Source organism: Epinephelus moara, chromosome 4, assembly GCF_006386435.1.
Source record: "Epinephelus moara isolate mb chromosome 4, YSFRI_EMoa_1.0, whole genome shotgun sequence".
NCBI classification, from domain to species: Eukaryota; Metazoa; Chordata; class Actinopteri; order Perciformes; family Serranidae; genus Epinephelus; species Epinephelus moara.
In genome coordinates this window covers 8,880,010-8,898,493 of record NC_065509.1, presented here as the reverse complement: position 1 = coordinate 8,898,493, position 18,484 = coordinate 8,880,010, and the positions used below count along the sequence as shown (strand labels likewise).

Sequence of the window (18,484 nt, the reverse complement as noted above, 5' to 3'; positions counted from 1 at the left end):
ATAAATAGCTGTACTTGTTATGAAGGAAAATGTTTGCAGTGAATATCTCGGTGTGACTTGTCTTCTTCTGCCTTCTTCAGTGTGTGTGTGTGTGTGTGTGTGTGTGTGTGTGTGTGTCTGCTCTCTCCCTCCCTCCACCTCTGCCTGCCTGCCTGTCAGCTTGCCTCGACCACGTAGCAGCTTCCTGGCAGCGGCAGCCGCTTGTGTCTACTCTCCCTCCTCTCTGACACACACTCACACTCATACACACACACACACTCAGTATCAGTAGCCTATGTAGAACCACGTAGCACCAGCTTTGGATTTTAACCACCAGCAGCAGCAGCAGCAGCAGAAGCAGCAGCAGCAGCCGGAGCGGCTATGGATCTCTTTGAATTCGACTTTTTCAGAGACTGGGAGCTGGAACAACCATGGTAAGTCCTGCGCACACTGCTTTATCATCTTATATGTTTTTATTATGTGTGCGTGCTCAGTGGGGACTGTTTTAAAGGGGGGTGAACGGACATGGCATCCCCGCTTTGGTGATGAAATCAAGGGTTAAATTGCGTTTTTTTTTGTTTTTTTTTGGGGGGGAGATGGAGAGAAAGTGAGTCCCGGAGAAATCGTGCAAACCGTCTTTTTCTTTGTCACCGTAAAGCTGCCGTTGTTGCTTGAGACGAACCGGGAGGCACACGTAGCCCGCACACACACACTCACACACACACACACACACACACACACATACACACACACATACACACATGCACACACGCCGGCTTTTTACTGTCTCATTGTGATATTAAGGAATGTTTGATTTTATGTGCGGGGCTGTGTGACAGAGCGGTGACATGGTGGGCAGCAGGGATGCAGGGAGACATCACACAATGTGAATGAATGTTAGGTAACATAAGTTTGACACTTTGATACCAGAGTTCATTTCATTCCAGTCCCTAAAAAGCTCATCCGCTTATAAATAGTGTTGGTAAACAGAGTTGAGGTGAGTTTAGTCTCCACCTGGTGCAGCACAGATGTTGGTGGTCGGTGTGGTTTTGGGGAGACTCACAGAGTCAGGGACACATTTTGAAGGAGTGAAGTTGGGTTGTGATGATTCTGGGATGTCAGTGGAACATTAATGTGTAATGAATGTGCATCTCTGTAGTCAATCAGTTAAGCTGTTTAGTTTATAAATGCTTATGTCCTCTTGAACACACAGCAGTGTTTTCATGAGATGTGTGATGAGTGTTGTGCTATAGTGCTCTGTACGCAGGCTCACATGCTGCTGTCATGTGCAGGCTGATATAGAGTTAGTAGAGTGACTTCTTTGTGGATCCATAGAGCTGAAACAGTTAGTGGGTAAATTGATTAGTTGATTGTCAAAATGAATTAGCACTGATAATCCATTAAATGTCATTTTTTAAGGAGAAACACTAAATATTCTCTGGTTCCAGCTTCTCCGAGGGGATCATTTGCAGCTTTCCTCTGCAGGCATGGGATATTTTTCATTTTTTTGTTTGTCATTTGGACAAAACAGGATATTTGGAGACGTCACCTTGAGTACTTTGTACTTGTGATCAGCCTGCTCCACTCTTACTGACATGTATTAAACTAAATCATTTATCAATTGGTAGAAAAAATTGAAAGATTACTCTATAATAGAGCTCGACTGATAAATCACCCAGGCTGATATATATGCAGACATATCAGCATCTGTGTATGTCGGCCAGTAAGTAACCAGGTCTCACCTATGCATGGTTTGTCCACAAGAGGGCACTGACAAGTTGATTTTTCCACTCTATATCGTGGTCACACTGAAAAAAAAACTTTAGGGGTTCCGCATCATGTTTTGTTTTAACTGAAAATATATATATCGACCCATATATTAGCAGATTTTTAAAACTCCCAAATATCATTAACACTCTCAGTGTCAAAAATTTAGAATGCAGAGGGCTGTTATCTGTAATGGCATTTAATAAACTAAATGATTAATCGATTAATAGCAAAAATAATTGACAGATTAATCAGTGTTAGAGCTCGACTGATAAATCACCCACGTTGATATCGATGCAGGTATATCAGCATCTGTGTAATGTCGGCCGATAAGTGACTAGGTCTAACCTTTACATGGTTTGTCCACAAGAGGGCACTGACAAGCTGATTTTTACACTGTAAAATTTCCTACTCGGTATATCTTGGTCACATTGAAAAAAAAAATTAAGGGATTTGCATCATGACTGTTTCCTTATGTATTGTTTTGATGTTTAAAAAAATTAAAAAACTATTGGCCCATATATTGTTATCAGATCTTTAAACTCCCAAATATCAATGACACTGTCAGTCTCAAAAACTCAGTATGTGTAGGTCTGTAAGCAGAGGACATAAGAAGCTTCACATGTGCTGAGAAATGCTGTTCAAGGCTTTTAACACTGGAGAGACCAAACGATGTACCGAGAGGCCGCCAGCTGACAGAAATGAAATACAATTCTATTCCTCTGCATGATTTTAAATTTATTACAACGTTGATTTGTAGAGAGAAATCAGATGTATGAAAAGAAATGGAAGGGCTATTTGAAAATTCAGAACAGCTTGACAGCTTGGACCCCAGTCGCACTGGCTGGCTCCCAGTTTAGGCTACAGTGTGGACTGCAATTATATAGAGCTTTTATCCAAAGCCCTTTACAATTTCGCCCACTTACAGCCAACCCTGAAATTAGTGGACAGCCTATTCTACCTGCTGAGCCACTGCTGCCCTGCTGTATGTGTGAATGTGATATAAGGAGATAGGGAGTAGATCCATGGCCAGGGAATTCCTTCTGGATGAATAAAAATAGGAAATGCCTTTGCAATTTTGATGATAAAAAACAATCTAGATTTGGAGCATGTTGCAATAAAATTTCTACATGCTGGATAAATATTGTGCTGGATATATTTTGGGCATAAAAGGTTACATGAAGTCTATACATCCTCAGGTAACCCTAAAAAACTCCATGTGTCATGAGATATATTTGACTGCAGGGTTTTGTGCTTAATAAATACTGTATTGAATGTATTTTCGGGCTGTTTCACACAGTGCTACAATAGCAAGGAGGACTGTAAGAGATACAGTATATATACTGTATAACAGTCAGCCTTGCCACTTCAACAAGGTATTGTAGTGGGAGCACAATAACTTGGCAACCGTGTTGCTGTTTTGAATCCGTACTCCAGCGGGGAAAGAATGTGAGCGAGGAAAGTGACACACACTGCTGTCCCTCAGCAGCCACCATGGAAGAGCCCTGGAGCAAGGTACTTAACCCCCCGCTGCTGGAGTGGAGCCGCTCAGGGCTCAACAGCAAGCTCAGGGTGTCTACACATGTAACGCCCCCTCCCCACCACCACTCCATCACGCCGCTGCTGTCAGTTGATCCTGATGGGAAATTAGGCTCGCACAGAAAAAAAAGCTTCATTACAGAAAAGAAAACACAGGAACGTGCCAGAAACAGCTGATTAAAAAAAAGAAAACAATAAGCAGAGCTGCTGATGGGTTGATCAGCTGAAAGGTGAAACCTGATTAGAAGATGCTCCTTGACATATGATTGCATGTTCATGCTCATGCATAATAAAGCAGGATCTGGACTCATGCTTTTAGTCAGTGTTTCCTGTAGATGTCCTCAGACGGTGTAAACGCTGGAGACAAGCTCATTCAGCTGCACCACTTGAGACGGTCCTCACTGGGGAAATTGCTGCACTGGTCATTTCCTCAAAAGCCTAAAGCAACCTATGTTTATGTAGGATTGGACGATTTGACCACGGATACTTTGTTGAAACATTTTCTGAGATTTTGCCATGCTGCTCATATGATGGTAGAAATCTCTTTAATATCTCTGTGTATTAAGGCACAGACGCATCAAATCGACTTCAGAGAATAAGCGGCAATGAAGGCCCCCTGCTGTGTCGCCTGACATCACTGTGTTGCACATGAACACACTGCAAAGACTACAGGTGACGGTCAACCAGCATGTTGCTCTTTGCCTGTATGAGAGGAAAGAACTCTCCACACCAGCAGACAGCGGTAGTCCATATTCATCACTCAAAAAGGGAAACTGGAAGACCGTCTTGACGCTAGTTAGCCAGTTAGCACAATAAAAAACAGAATCCAGTGTTGAAAGAACAGAGTATATTGACCGTGCGCCAGTGAACAGTAACACCAACTGTCACCAACATTTCTGCTAAAGAGCTCAACAGTGAAAGAAAATAATCTAACCTTATGTAATGAGTTGGTTTTGGTCTCACTCCCTCTCGACTTAAGCTCTTTGTTTACTTTCCTCACTTAATTTTTCTTTTTGTGCGCTGAGCCGAACTGCCAATCAGAGTAATTTCATTCACTGCTGGGCTCCGCTGGCTCTGACACTGACTCAACAGGCCAAAAAAAAAAAGCCAATGAAGGCAAACGATGTGCAACACGCTGCACCAACAAGGGTGACAGATTCTCTCCGATGGCCTAACATTGGCCGATGGCGACCATTGGCCTGATTTGTCAGCACTTTTAGCCAAGTGGTTCCCAACCTATGGGTAAGGACACCTTTAAAGTTTCACAAGATAAATCTGAGGGGTCACAAAAAATTAATGAAATAGAAAAGAAGAAAAAAAATCTGTTGGGTTGCAAAAAATGATATTGATCTTTTGGACTTTTTTTCTAATTCTTTGTTTTTGAGTATGGAGTCTTAAGCGGCAGTTGATCAGGTATGCAGACATGCAGAAAGTTGGCAGGTGAGCAAAGTTGGCAAGGCTTTTACTTCTTACCCAGCCTCTCTTTTTATGTTCTTCACTTAACTACCTCCATCAATTTTCATATGTGCAAACAAGTGGCACACCATAAAAGCTTTCACAGAATAAATATTAAAAAAAAAAAAATTAAAAAAAATGCACTGTTAGCCCCGTTTATACAATCCAATGTGCTGAGACTTGCAAAAGACATGAAGAAGTAGACAATAGCCAGAGGAGGATATTTGCAGTGTCTTTGAGCTTGGCCAGTCTGAATGGGTATAAACACCTTTGCCTTTAAACGTGGTTGACTCATACGAATCAGTTCACTGTGACTATACTAAACCCTTAATCTAGACAAATAGAAATTCCTCCATCCTCCAGGCCAGAGAAAACATGATGACATGTATTTGGTCGGGAATGAAGCCAGCGCTGCACATGATGTTGTTGCTCCTAACCAGAATCTAACCAATGTCTTTTACCAGCAGCTCTGGAAAAGCTGCTTTGATGTAGCTGATGTATCAGTGCTAATAAATGTTAAAATGGACTCAACTGTCCAAGATTGTAAAGAGAACACCTCCACTACGGAGAAGAAAACCAGAATGGAGAGAAAGTTATTTTCAAATGGACCTATTTTTCCTCAGATTTTACAATGGATTTTACAGGCATAAAAGCTGACACACACCTTCAATAGAAACCATGAAAATCAGTCAGATTGGAGTTAAAAGTCTGTCACTCGCCATTGATGTGCGGCTCCTGTTTGACAGTGGATTTTCCCTTTCAGGGAAAAAAAAAAAACGAGAGAGAGAGAGAGAGAGAAAACAATCTTGAAGCTCCCCACGCCTTTGTTAAATCTGAACGAATCCAACACTGTAGGTCTCCTCCTCCTCCTCCTCCTGAAGAAATACCCTTTCATCTCTTCTCCTCTTTGTTGCTCTTTCTCCCTCCTCCTCCTCCCATCTCGCTCCTTGTTTCATTCTCTCGCTCGGAGATCTGAAGGCTTTGTATAATTGTAATAGGGCTTGCATTGAATGTTGCGTACTCCTCGCTGTAATTGCCCATCATGTAGCTGGCTAATCATGGCAGTGGAATCTGGGGGAGATCGCTTTGACTGTTAATTGACACTGATGGTGATTGGTTGAACCGTTTAAGTAGTTAATTAGGGAATTGATTACACATATCGTCAGCATAGAAATCTAAGATTACAGCTGCGTGTTTGGGAGCTTAAAAGTTCACATCTGTGGGAAGACACTCTGACTACTGTTATTATTATTATTATTATTATTATTATTATGACTGGAGCTTTAAATTGTTTGAATGATTTTTTTATGCTGCCCTAAAATGTAAAACTAGATTCAACATTTTGCAGTTGTAGTCACAATGATGTTTCTACAATTTAAAAATCTGAGTCTGGGGATAAGCTCACAAGTGGAGAAGATGGGGTCTGCAGGAAAAAAAAATGGTGACAGTCAATTTACAGTCAATGCATTCAATGTTCAGTCTCGCAGTCCAATATTCAATCTGCCCGTCAATCCTCCCAAGCTCTCAATCAGCTCAGTCACACGTGTGAGCTCAATACACACAAAATCATTCATCACACTGAAATTTCCACCCTCGCCGTGTGATGGGCCTCGGCTTGCCAAACCAGCTCCACTTGATGATACTTCACACCAGCAGCTCAGAGGCTGTGAAAGGAAGCTGTGTCTCATCCCAAACTGCCAAGAATTCACAAACAAATGCTCAAAAACTAACGGCAGATAACACTGAAGGAAGCTTTCTATCTGGAAGAAATCCTTCTTTATCCCATACTGGTGGGACAATTATCCCTCAGGGCTATAAAATAGGAGCTCAGTCAGCATGTGTGAACCAGAGTGAAGAAGCTGAGAAAACTAGTGAGATCACCCAAAGTCCATCTGGGAGGAAGCAGTCGCTGTCCGTGGTCCTGAAACCTTTCATGAGAAAGAAAACATCCGTCAATTTTCGGTTTTACTTATTATTGTTCTGTTCCACATGAACAATACACAAAGACAAATGCAAATCAATAACTAAAATGAATACAAGTATTCTCAACAACCAGCTGATTAAAACAAAATGGATATAAGGAAAAAATCCTGACACACAGTCTCAATGTTTTTGAAAAACAAATATACAAATTTCACTCAAAAATTGTAACGACACTGGCAGAATGACATAAATCCAGTCAGACAAACCATGACTAATTAGAAGTGGGGCTGCAAATAACAGCTCTTTTTGTTACTGATTAATCTGTCAGTTGTTTTGCCAATTATACTAAATTAATTGTACACATGAAAATTTCCCAAAGCCCTCCGTAAAATCTTTTTTTTTCGCTCTTTCTCTTTTTTTTTTTTTGTTTGTCTGACCAACAATTCAAAACCCAAGGAAGAACCCAAAGAGAAAAGCAGTCAGTCATATTTAGAAAGCTAAGCCCAGGGAATCTTTAACATTTTTTGCATGCTAAATTTCTTATATGATTCATCAAAATTGTCCTAAATTATTATTTTTTTGGTTGACATTGATTAATTGGCCAATTGTTTCAGCAGAAACCCCACTGTAAAGACAGTCTACTTGTTTAAATCTGCATTAGTTGACTTTTTTTGGCCACTTGGGGGCAGTGCAACAAGGTGTAAATACTAACATATTATCTTCTTTAAAGAAAAACAAAGGTAAACATGTTGCCATATTAACATATCCCGCTGAATGTCCAATATATACTCTTCTTTTAGCTCTGCTTTTGGTCTCCTCCAACTACTGAACTACTACGACCACAAACAGACCAAAAATGCACAAAAAGATGCCTTACAATTACAAATGATGCAAAACAACAGGGGAAAAAAAGAGGTTGAACAAGGTGGGGGGCCTTTTGCTTATCCGTGCCCAGGGGCCCATTGTCTGATAATCCACCCCTGCTGCTACAGTTGAAAACAACACTGATGAGAGCTGTGAGACTGAACCTGAAGTTGTGGGCAGTAAGACAAACTGGGTGAGCTCAAAGATGCTGAAGTGCTGTGCAGAGGTGAAGGAAACTGAGTTGGGTGATAATTCTCTGTTGGTTTGTCATATAATTAACAATTTTAAACACAGCCAATTGAATCTATTGTTAATATAAAAAATATTGATTGGAGCAGCTTTAAGAGAGTGTTTCTAGATTTTTAAAGTCACCAGTTTCATCTGGATTTAATGTATTCCAGAAGTATTTATTTAATTCTGGGCCAAAGCGTAATTGCAGGGACTTGTCAGTGATCCACTGCAGACTGAATTTTTTCCTGCAAAGGATGTAATATTATACAGATGTGTCTTTCCAGCTGTTCATACATTTTAACAAGGAAGTAATAATGACACAGAATAACCAAATCAACTTAAAATGTTTTCTCAGTTTCTTTTAGGATTTAGATCCAGTATCACTGCAACATGACACGAGGCTGTAAACAAAGAGCTCAAGTACCACATCTGTGACATATTAGGATTTTTTTTAAAAAGAGCATCCACCATATCTCAAGAGGAGATGTGAAGGATGTGAGTAATTCTCAGCTGAATTGCTTTGGTGCGATTACGTACAGTTTGTGCATTCTTACAGATATCTCTCACATGCCATGAGCACTTGCTGCTGACAGCTGCTTTTCCCACGTCTTTTTACTATCCTTAGCAAGAGATATCTATAGAAACACTTGAAGTAGAATAACACTAGAAACAGCGCCACTGTCAGTCATCAAAGTAGTGGAGGGGATAATAAAATGCCTCAATATCAAGAATCTTAAGAAGTCATAATTAAGGAGGCTTTGAGCTAATTGTTCAGCAGACAATCCACTTATATTATCACCTCACACAAAAACCTTTATCTTCCATGCTTTTAAGTCATTTTTGATAATTAAGGTATAAAAATTGGTTGTTACTGATCTGGTATAAGACACAGGTCAATAGTTAAAACTTTATTATTGAGTAAATTTGGACCCCTCTTTGTAGCAGAGAGCTGGAGAGTAGACATTTTAAGGTTTGCACTTGCTCCATATAAAGAGCTGAGCCATCTGTTCAGTTTCTTAAGTGTCTTATAAGAAAATAAAATATCAACCATCTGGATGGGATATAAAATCCTCAGCAGAGCATTTATCTTTATCAGTGAAATTCTGCCCAACCAAGATGTAAGGAGAGTACGGTCCCCTTCCTCCCACCTTCAGTTTAGATGTAAGCAGTTGGCCTGCATAAGGACATCTTCTCTGACACTGGAAAAAGATGGAAAGGAAATATTGGCATCCCTTAAAGATGAGAGGAAATGAGTGATTATACATATAATATCAATAAACTCTTTCACTGTTGTTCTCATCTGGTCCAGGGGCTTTCCTCCTCTGTATGTTTTCTGTAGCTACATCAGTGGTAATGGAAGCTTCTGTTCCCTCTATAGAAGTGGATGGCAGATCTAATCCAGTGAAGAAGGTTTTTGTGAACTCAGAGGCATCATTCTTTGTTACAGAGGAAAATCAATGAGCAGAAAGTGGACTGAGGATATCAGTAATATCAGAAAGAAGTGTCAGCATCCTGAGCTAATTCACTAAACACTAAAAATCAAACCTTTTTCAGAAGTTTTGTCAGATATGTCCCAGGTGTGTCACCGTATTCACTGACAAAGTGAAAAAGGTGCTAAGATTTTTTTTGGACATTTCTTCTGCAGATGTATTATAACACTGTAACAGCACCCCAAGTTAACTTTAGTCTAATAAAAGGAGGTAAATAGTGGCCCTTTGTGACAAAATCTACCTGACATACAGTATAGTATGATATATTCTGTCTGACACCAACACAGAGATTAACCATTACAACATTATACCTCAGCCTAGGGTTCGATCTTGGCAAAGTCATACAGTAATTCCCTACACAGAGTAGAACTGTGTTGACCGTGTAAACAAACAAACTGTATGAAGGAATAAAGCATTTAAGACTTATCGAGTGTTGGAAACGTCCAGAAACATGCTGTCTGCCATCTGTAGTCCAGGGTAGTGTTTCAATGCTGCGACTTCTTCAGGGGTGTCGAAGGTCTTGGAGGCTCCATCAGCCATAATTTGCACCTCAGCGGGACACAGTAACGCATATGTTCTGTTACATGCTGCGTTCCCAGAGCATCAACTTCACCTTGTCAAATGTTTTGTGCTTCTTGTTGGATAAATGATGAAATCTAATAATCACTGGCCAAGGGCACAGGTGTGATTTACCTGCTCCAGTTTAATGTTTTCATAGTCTGCAGGAGGAGGAACTCTGGTAACTAGATCTGAAGGAAACTGATCGAAACACGTTCCCCATTCATGTCTTTGTGAATCCCTTTAATGTGGATATTGTGGCCATGTTTGTAGTCTTTCAAGGGAATTGATCATATTTTAATGATATCACTGCCTTTATCGATTCTGCTTATTGGTCTGATTTCTTATTGATTCCTGATACGTTTTCTGTGTGGGGAAAAAAGGAGGCCTACACTCTGTCTTCACTGTAGGAAGTCTGTCTGTCATCATCTAAAATGGATGAAATGAGAGAATATTTTCACAGCATTCGTTTTCACTCAGGCCTTTTCAGTCAAAGAAAAACTCTGCTAAGCCTGTCTGTGTGACACTAATATTATCATAACAGGGTATTTACCCTTGGTAACGGGCGTGCTGCTTGGTTGGGAAGCAGTGGCACTCGTGCGTAGAGTGTCATGGCATTCCTGGAAGTCCATGTTGTGCAGAAAGATGTTTCAGCATATTGCTGGTGTTTCCACCCTGAGCTGAAATCATACAGACATTGCAGCAACACTGTTGTCATCTTTCTTTGTGAAATAAAGCCACACCTTGGAGTTTCCAGCACACATAAATTTGACGTCATTGTTCCACAATGTGCCGGGCTATATGTTGATATTATATCACTAATGTGATATGAGACTAGATATTGTCTTTGATTTTGGATGTTGTAATATTGTAAATGTCTTTCCTGGTTTTAAAGGCTGCATTACAGCAGGGTTGGGAAATATATTAAACTCAATTTACTGCATAATTTCATAGCACTTCATTAAACATTATTGTAAAAGTAGTTTATTTAGTATTTTAGTAATTTGTAGTCTGCAGTAGTTTAGTGGAGAATTCAAAATATGGAGATGTTTATCATTTATTGCAATATAGCCTAAAAATATCGCAATATTATTTAATGGCCATATTGCCCAGCCCTACATTACAGTAAAGTGATGTAATTTTCTAAACTTATCAGACTGTTGTATTTACCTTTACTCAGTTATTTTATCCACTTGACTGGTGATTATTTATCAAAAAAATTGTGAAAGCACCAATAGTCAACCCTACAATATGCGCAATGTCAAAAATATTGCTATATTTGATTTTCTCCATATCACCCCACCCTGCTGTCAGAACATGTAGGCATCCGTTAAAGGAACTAATAAGCTAGGCGGCATACACCTCTGATGGATTGGACACTTGGAACCAGTTCCCAACTGGAAATGGTTCTCGATCCCCATCACTATTCAGAAAGCTCTTTATTATTTGCAACATTAACACTTCCATTGGCGCAGGACATCGTATGCTTTCCCTAAATAAATTTGATTATTGCACACTCCACTTTCCCCCTGCATGTCATGGATAATTAGCCGAAAGCCCACAGGGCTCAGTTAAGTGCAATATGGCTATTAGCTATAACAGAATTATCCCCAGATGTCAAACCTCTACTTTATTTATTGACTTGGAAAAATATTTCTGTTAAATCTTTAAATAAATTGAATTACTAAGAAATTTTGGACTATGAAAAACATGAACTCTGTAGCTAGACCATCACACATTCTTCATCTCTCATCATCAGTGAAAAAAAGTGATTATTTATTAGTAACGTCTTCAAGAATTCAATGAAATTTCCAACACAGAATAAAGCTATAATTAAAATAAAAACAACAGCATTCACACACAGCAAATCACCATGACAAACATCAGATGATAAGACCCAACAGGCACTCAGTGGCTCAATGAGGTGCAATAAAAAGTCACTCATGAGTGCAGCTCAAGTACTTATACTGAGGTATGTCTCTCTGAGCTGCAATATCTTTATTAAAAAAGACTTATAGGGTAGAAGTGAGTGTTCCGCACATCAGAGCCCGTTTCAAACAGCTCACATGTAAGCTGTCAGCCTACCAAGTACAGGATGGAGATTGTTCATTGTGTTGAGATATTATTTTCAGTTAATGGTGTGCAAAAATGCAATAGCTTTGTCAATAGATGTGACTAAAAGCCTTGTAACTACTAATTAGACTATAAAGCAGAATAGCGTACATAACTGTACCGGATCTCCCCCATGGGATCAGATCACTGTTGGAGCTGCTGTTCTAATATTGGCAGAGTTACCCACCTTTTAATACTCGTATTTATCTGTGTAGTTATTGCTCCAGAGTGCTTTTTATGTCTTTTTTTAAAGATTACTTTTGGGGTTGTTTTCTTTATCAGAGAATTCACAGTGGAGAGATAAGGGGTGGGTGAGCTGAGTTTTTTTTTTTTTTTTTTTTTTTTACCACATTTAAACCCACAAAGAAAGTGATGTGAAAATTACCAGAAATTGGAACATCCATCAGATACGTATCAGCATACAGTGGCTGGAAATTGTGCATGGTAATATGAAATGTGTATTTTTTAGTAATGTATTAATTTAATTAGTAAACTGCTTGCCTCAGATAATATCCATTCATTTGCTGTGAGAATTGAATTAGGAGTGGGTCAGGTTAGTTAATGAAGAGCTTGCTTGAAATTACATTCTTTAATTTGTTGTTAAAACTAATTAAGAATTTGTTTAATTAGTTAATCAAGTATTTACTTGAAGTGGTGTTCTATAATTTGTTGTGAAATTTTAATTAGTAATTAGTTAATGAAGTGCAGTGTTTGCTCTGTAACAGTGACTCAGACAGGAGAGTTATGTCATGGTGATGTAACGATGTGATTCTCTGTGATAACATCGGGTGATTCACCAGCATCAGTCTCCTGCTACCAGCACTCTTACCTACATGTAAATATAATAAGCTTTGCAATCCAAATAATAATCACTATCATCTTCTTTACTACAGCATATTTTTAAAAAACAGTTTTAACTGCTGCACCTTATTAAAAAACAAAATTCAGTCGCGTACATAATAAAAGTCGTGACTGGGCAAGGCATATCAGCAGGAGTGTGTGTGTGTGTGTGTGTGTGTGTGTGTGTGTGTGCGTCTGTGTGTGTTGGAGGGTTTAGAGAAAGAGAGAGCTCGAGAGAGCGAGAGTCTTGGCAGTCAACACCAGGTAGCTTCTGCCCTCGTGCCCCCAAGATACCAAGACAATACGCACACACACACACACACACACACACACACACCCCAGGCCCCCGAGGTTGGCAGAGCCATCTGCCAAGAGGAGCATGGTGCTGAGGAATGATAACGCATGCACACAAACACACACACACACACACGCTCTCTTTCTTTCTTTGACACGCACACAGACACACACACACCCTGCCTTGAACCCAGTGCTCTATAGTTCGCTCCTCTCTGCTGTAGTTGGCAGTTGATATTGCTGATACCCACTTTGTGACTGTATCTGTATAAATGTGTGTTTGTGTGTGTGTGTGTGTGTGTGAGTATTTTAAGGTGGCAGTAAGCCGACTTGATTCTTGCTTTACACAGACATATTGGGAGCCTGTCTAGCTGTCTGTTAGAGGATGTTTTAGCCTTCTGAACTTGAATGTTTTAGCAGGTTCATTGTGTCCAACATCATTATGGTGAAAATCAAGATGCTGTGATGAGTCTGCACAGGTCCACTTTTGTAATCCTGCACCTGCAATTATAATTATATCATTTATAAATAAATAAATGTAGATTGCAGAGGGGAAAGCATACTCGATGTTTCATCACACCAGCCTGTTTGCTGAGCTGCATACTGAGACCTCTGATAAGTCACGCGTAATTTTACACACAGCTTGCACAGGGCAGGCACCGCAGGCATCACTAACACGAGGGCACTGAAGTCATGTCCTCCATGTTTGTATCTGGGAAATTTCTGGCAAAATTTTAGCAACTTGGAGGGATCTTTGGCACTCTACAATTAGTGTAGAAATGACACTACAGTAGGTGTTTTTTTTAATTGGCTGATTCTAGTAAAGCTCAACATATTCAAAACTGAGTTCAGACATACGTACATGTTGGGATTACTACACCTACTGTCAAAAAAAAACCTTGTTACTGCTATTTAAAACATAGATGGGGAAGGGCAGGTGTGTTTGGGGACCACAGTAGGCTATTTCTAAAATCCTGTATACAGTGCGAGTGGATATAATCATTAATTATTTAAATCTTGTGACAAGACACCATAAATTTAATTATAATGGACCTCCTGTACTTTTCCACTGTAGTGACTTTTTTTCTGTAATTTTAAGTAAACCTCCACACCTACACAGTTGCTTTTGTCACTGAGGTTAGGACTGACAAAAATATGCTGGTTAAAATTAAAATTAAAATGCTGCAACACTGAACATTTTCATCTTTTTTTCTTTATCCTGTTTTTTTTTTTTTTTTTTAAATTTCAAACCCAGCTTGCCGGCTTCTAATTAATGTTTTTACAGTTTTCTATGTTTCTGAAATATTCCAATAATATTCTCTAATGAGACATTTTTGACTATTTTGATTATATTTGACATTAATGGCTTACAAAACATTGTACAGGTTGTAGTTAGAATTCACATGAACATTACATTTTACCATGCTCAGTTTTGGAGAAAACTGAGGAGAAAGATTAACTCATGAAGCTGATGCCGGCTGGTTTCTATCTGCAGGAAACAGCTAATGATATTTAGCAATTTCTAGCTAGCTGTTTAGCAAATTACAGTAACAACAGTATGTGCTGCTTTGTTTCACTTATTACTGGACTATACATTTAATACAATTCATACCATATGAAGTAAGTTATAAGACTATATTAAAGACAATATTCCATGTACTGCTTTTGTATGTAATCATGTAGCTAAATAGCATAGCAGTAACACTGACATGTAACTTATCTTATATCTTGTGGTTGCATTATCTTAGGGGTGTGTAACTCTCCTTCTAAAGCCCTGTTCACACAGGACTAGTATTACCAGAGGACCTCATGTGATGTAGAAATTATACCTCCACCAGGGGAATGATTCAGATTGCCGCCATGGAACTACACCTGTGTTTATATAAAAAAATAAATAAAAAAAAAATCATATTAAATTAAAAATGGTGCCATTTGCTGTGAAATGCAAACCCATCATCTCTCTTTTCTTTTCTTTGCTTTTGTTTTCTTTCTTTTCTTTTCTGGGTAAAGTAGTCAGTAGCAATTTGTAACAAAATTAAATGCTTATCCTACAAAAACTATAAAAACTCTGAACTATAACTATAGTTATAGTTACTATACATATAAAAAAATCTATTCAATTTTATGGATGATTTCTAATTCTCTGTTATCTTTTTACATGCACAGGTATGCAATGATGATTGTTGGGTAACATGTAGATGTTACAATATGGCAGCTAGTTTAGGTGCAAAATCCATCAAAACTGAAAAGCTAAGCACATCTGTGAGTCCAGTGAGCAGCCGTGCCTTTTAAACAAGAGAGAAACAAACAGGAAGGAGAAGTAGCAAAGCTCCCTAAATTAGTTTCCTTTGGATTTTGTATCAACAGTTGCCAGTGTGTGTGTGTGTGTGTGTGTCTCATACCTAGTAACTGGCATGCATTAGGGCCCGTCACAATAGCATGCACTGGGACCAGTCGTAACTACCTTATGCCCCTGACCCCCACATGTGTGTTCCATGCAGCACATTCACATAAGCAAAGCCTGTATTTTACTTAAATTTAACATAGACTCACTGTATTTTGGACATCACAGTATTGACCTTTAGACATAGATTATTTAAATAAATACCTCCAGGTCAGGAATCAAATATCTGTGTCATCATTTTTCCCTCATTTGTATCTTTTGGCCCTCCAAGAAGCATCTATTCTAAACAAGTTTAAAAGTAAAGTTACTTTGCCAAACATGAAAATGGAGAATAACTTCATGCAAGTCTTTTGAAATAAAAATGATACTTTATTCAATGACATTTGATTTAAAACAAAAAAAAAGAATGCTTTGAGAGCATTAAAAAAGCATGCAATGGGGGAGTTAAAAGCAGTACATGTCCAGAATACAGTGAGTGTTCACAGTAGTCCAGACGGCGTGTTTCTTGGTAGGATTTTTTTATGATTTCTCTTGAGTGATTGGTCCAAAACATGTCAGTCAAAGTTGTTTTGACTCGTAAGACCCTCCCTCAGAGAAAAGAAGGCAATAAAGTGAATTTACCGCAGCAAGTGTCCAAAACACAGTAAGTCTACATTACTGGCATTATCCGTTGGGTATCCGTCAGCTCACAGTCATTTTTAGCTTCACTCAACACAGAAACCATACACAGCACCACTACAGTACAGTCTTAACCTCCTTTTCTCCTGCTATCTTTTTTTCGATAATAGTTAAACCACCAGAGCTAGTTCTGCCTCACAATGTCTCGTCATCCATCTCATCTTTTGAGATTTCTGATGGGCTTGATAATTACCAAAGCAGCCTCAATATATATAATAGAAAACAAAAAGTCTACATACAACCCCAATATTAATATTATCAATATTATTATTATATTATTATTATTACATGACCTCTGCGTATGGCAAAATATGGTAGGTAATTTGTGGTGAAATTTTGCATGAAAAATTACAGATAAAGCAGATTCATGCAGGATTAAGGACCTCTATAATTATTACAAATTATTAGAGGTCCCCACGTGTTACTAGTCACATGTGGGCTTTAGATGATTTGATACATATCTAGATACACAGTCAGCAATCTGACACAGAAACAATACAGATACATTTGTAACCACAAGATACACAAATAAATATAAAAGGACAGACTTCACACAGAACACTAAGAACTTGAGAGTGTTTTAAGAAAAACATTTTGGTCACATCAGCCAATCAAACCCCCTTTAAATTAAAGGTCACGTCTCTGCGAGTCGATTGTGTGTTTGTGTGTTTGTGTGTGAGTGTGTGAGTGTGTGTGTGTGTGTGTGTGCACGTGTGTGGCAGCAGCACATTTAAGAGGAAAAGACACAGAGAGCTGGAGCTAGTTAGCCTCACAGGACAGTAGATTAAACACTGAATTTAAAATTAAACAGAAATAATAAAACTGAATTTGAAAGCAGGGAGACGTTGAGGAAGTGTGAGCGAGACAGAGACAGAGAGGGCTAATGACGTAGCTATTCTCGCCGAGGCCAATTTACTGTGAGGTTTCGAAAGGTCATCTCCTACATGGAGGCCTGTCTGTGACAAATTACATTATTTACACCGGGTAGAAAGAGGCAGCGAGACCCGGAGAAACGCAGAGTAAAAGAAGAGAGAGGGATGGCAAGAGAGTGTGTGTGTTTGACTGTAATTGGTCTACAGTGTTAACACGAGAACCCCGAAGACATTTGCTAACACACTGCCTAATGATGCTCTTATCAAAGCACAACACCTGCATTTTTGACATGGGACTGCTATGTCTTACTTGCCATAAAGAGATGTTTTACCACAACATTTTGATGTTTTAATTTTTGAGCACAGTTAGGACTGTACACTGCAAAACCCGCTTCAATGTGCTGCTGTGGAGACGTTAACTTGATCATTATAAAAAGGAAATTTAGAATTTCAGGCAATTATCAGCAGCGTATTTGCACAACTGTCTGTTTTACCATTCTCCTTCACACAGCAGCTTTTTAACGGCTGTCAGGTTATGAAAGCTTTATTATTTACTGCTGTAAATGCTTGATGTCATGCAGGTCTTTTCAAGGAAATCCCCTGTGGAGCTGAGGAAGTGATTTTACTTATTTATTTATGTGTTTAACCTTCATTTATCCAGGAAGTCCCTTGAGATTAAAATCTCTTTTCAAGGTAGACCTGACCAAGATACAACACCATTACAAAACAGGTTACAGAATTACATTATGAAACAGAGTATGCCAAAAACAGACAAGGGACAAATACAAATAGAGCATGTTAAAGGGACAGTTCACCCCAAAATTAAAATTATACATTTTTCTTCTACTGCATCTAATGCTAGCTCACCAAGCACCACTGAGCTAGCTAACGTTACAGCCCATCTTAGGAAGACGCCATTAATGTTTACATTTTGTACAAAAGCAGGATCCTCTCGTTCATGAGTAGATGCACACTTCCTTCAGTGTGGTGATTCAGTTTGTTGGTGTAATTCAGTAGAAAGTAAATAGTTCCTACATGAAACTGCTCACAGCAAGGTCTGTGGATTATCTTGAGTAACCAGGTCATGATTTCCGGAAAGAGACATTGCTGTTGAGTTTTTCAAATGTGTGGTTATTTTGGTGCTTTGAGCACCACACGCTAAGTGCCATCTAGTTCCATTATATTGGAGAGAAGGCAGACATCTCTACAGCCGATATCTCTAATACTCAGCAACTCAAACCAAAACAATCTGGACTGATAAATATCACTGCAGGTAAGAGTAAAAAAAAAAGTGTATTTGATTTTAGGCTGAAATGCTCTTTTAAAAGCATTCAGGAACAACAGATAAAGTATACAAAATCAGGTTTAAGAAAGCAGTTGCACTCTTCTGTAACATGGATTTGTCTTTTATTAGAGCTTTGAATTTGATTCCAGCAGCAAAGCAAATTTGCATCTTTGCATGAGGTGGACTTGCACTT

At 38.9% G+C, this 18,484-nt stretch overlaps 1 protein-coding gene across 1 annotated transcript in view; it reads left to right on the top strand.

Moving 5' to 3' along the window:
* Positions 1 to 265: 265 nt before the first annotated feature.
* The window catches only part of aff2 (AF4/FMR2 family, member 2), a 225,209-nt gene continuing 206,990 nt past the window's right edge, over positions 266 to 18,484 (top strand). Inside the window, exon 1 of the mRNA XM_050043221.1 lies at positions 266 to 413. Within this exon, the coding sequence (XP_049899178.1) occupies positions 361 to 413 (53 nt within the window). The 5' untranslated portion in view covers positions 266 to 360. The remainder of the gene's footprint in view (positions 414 to 18,484) is intronic.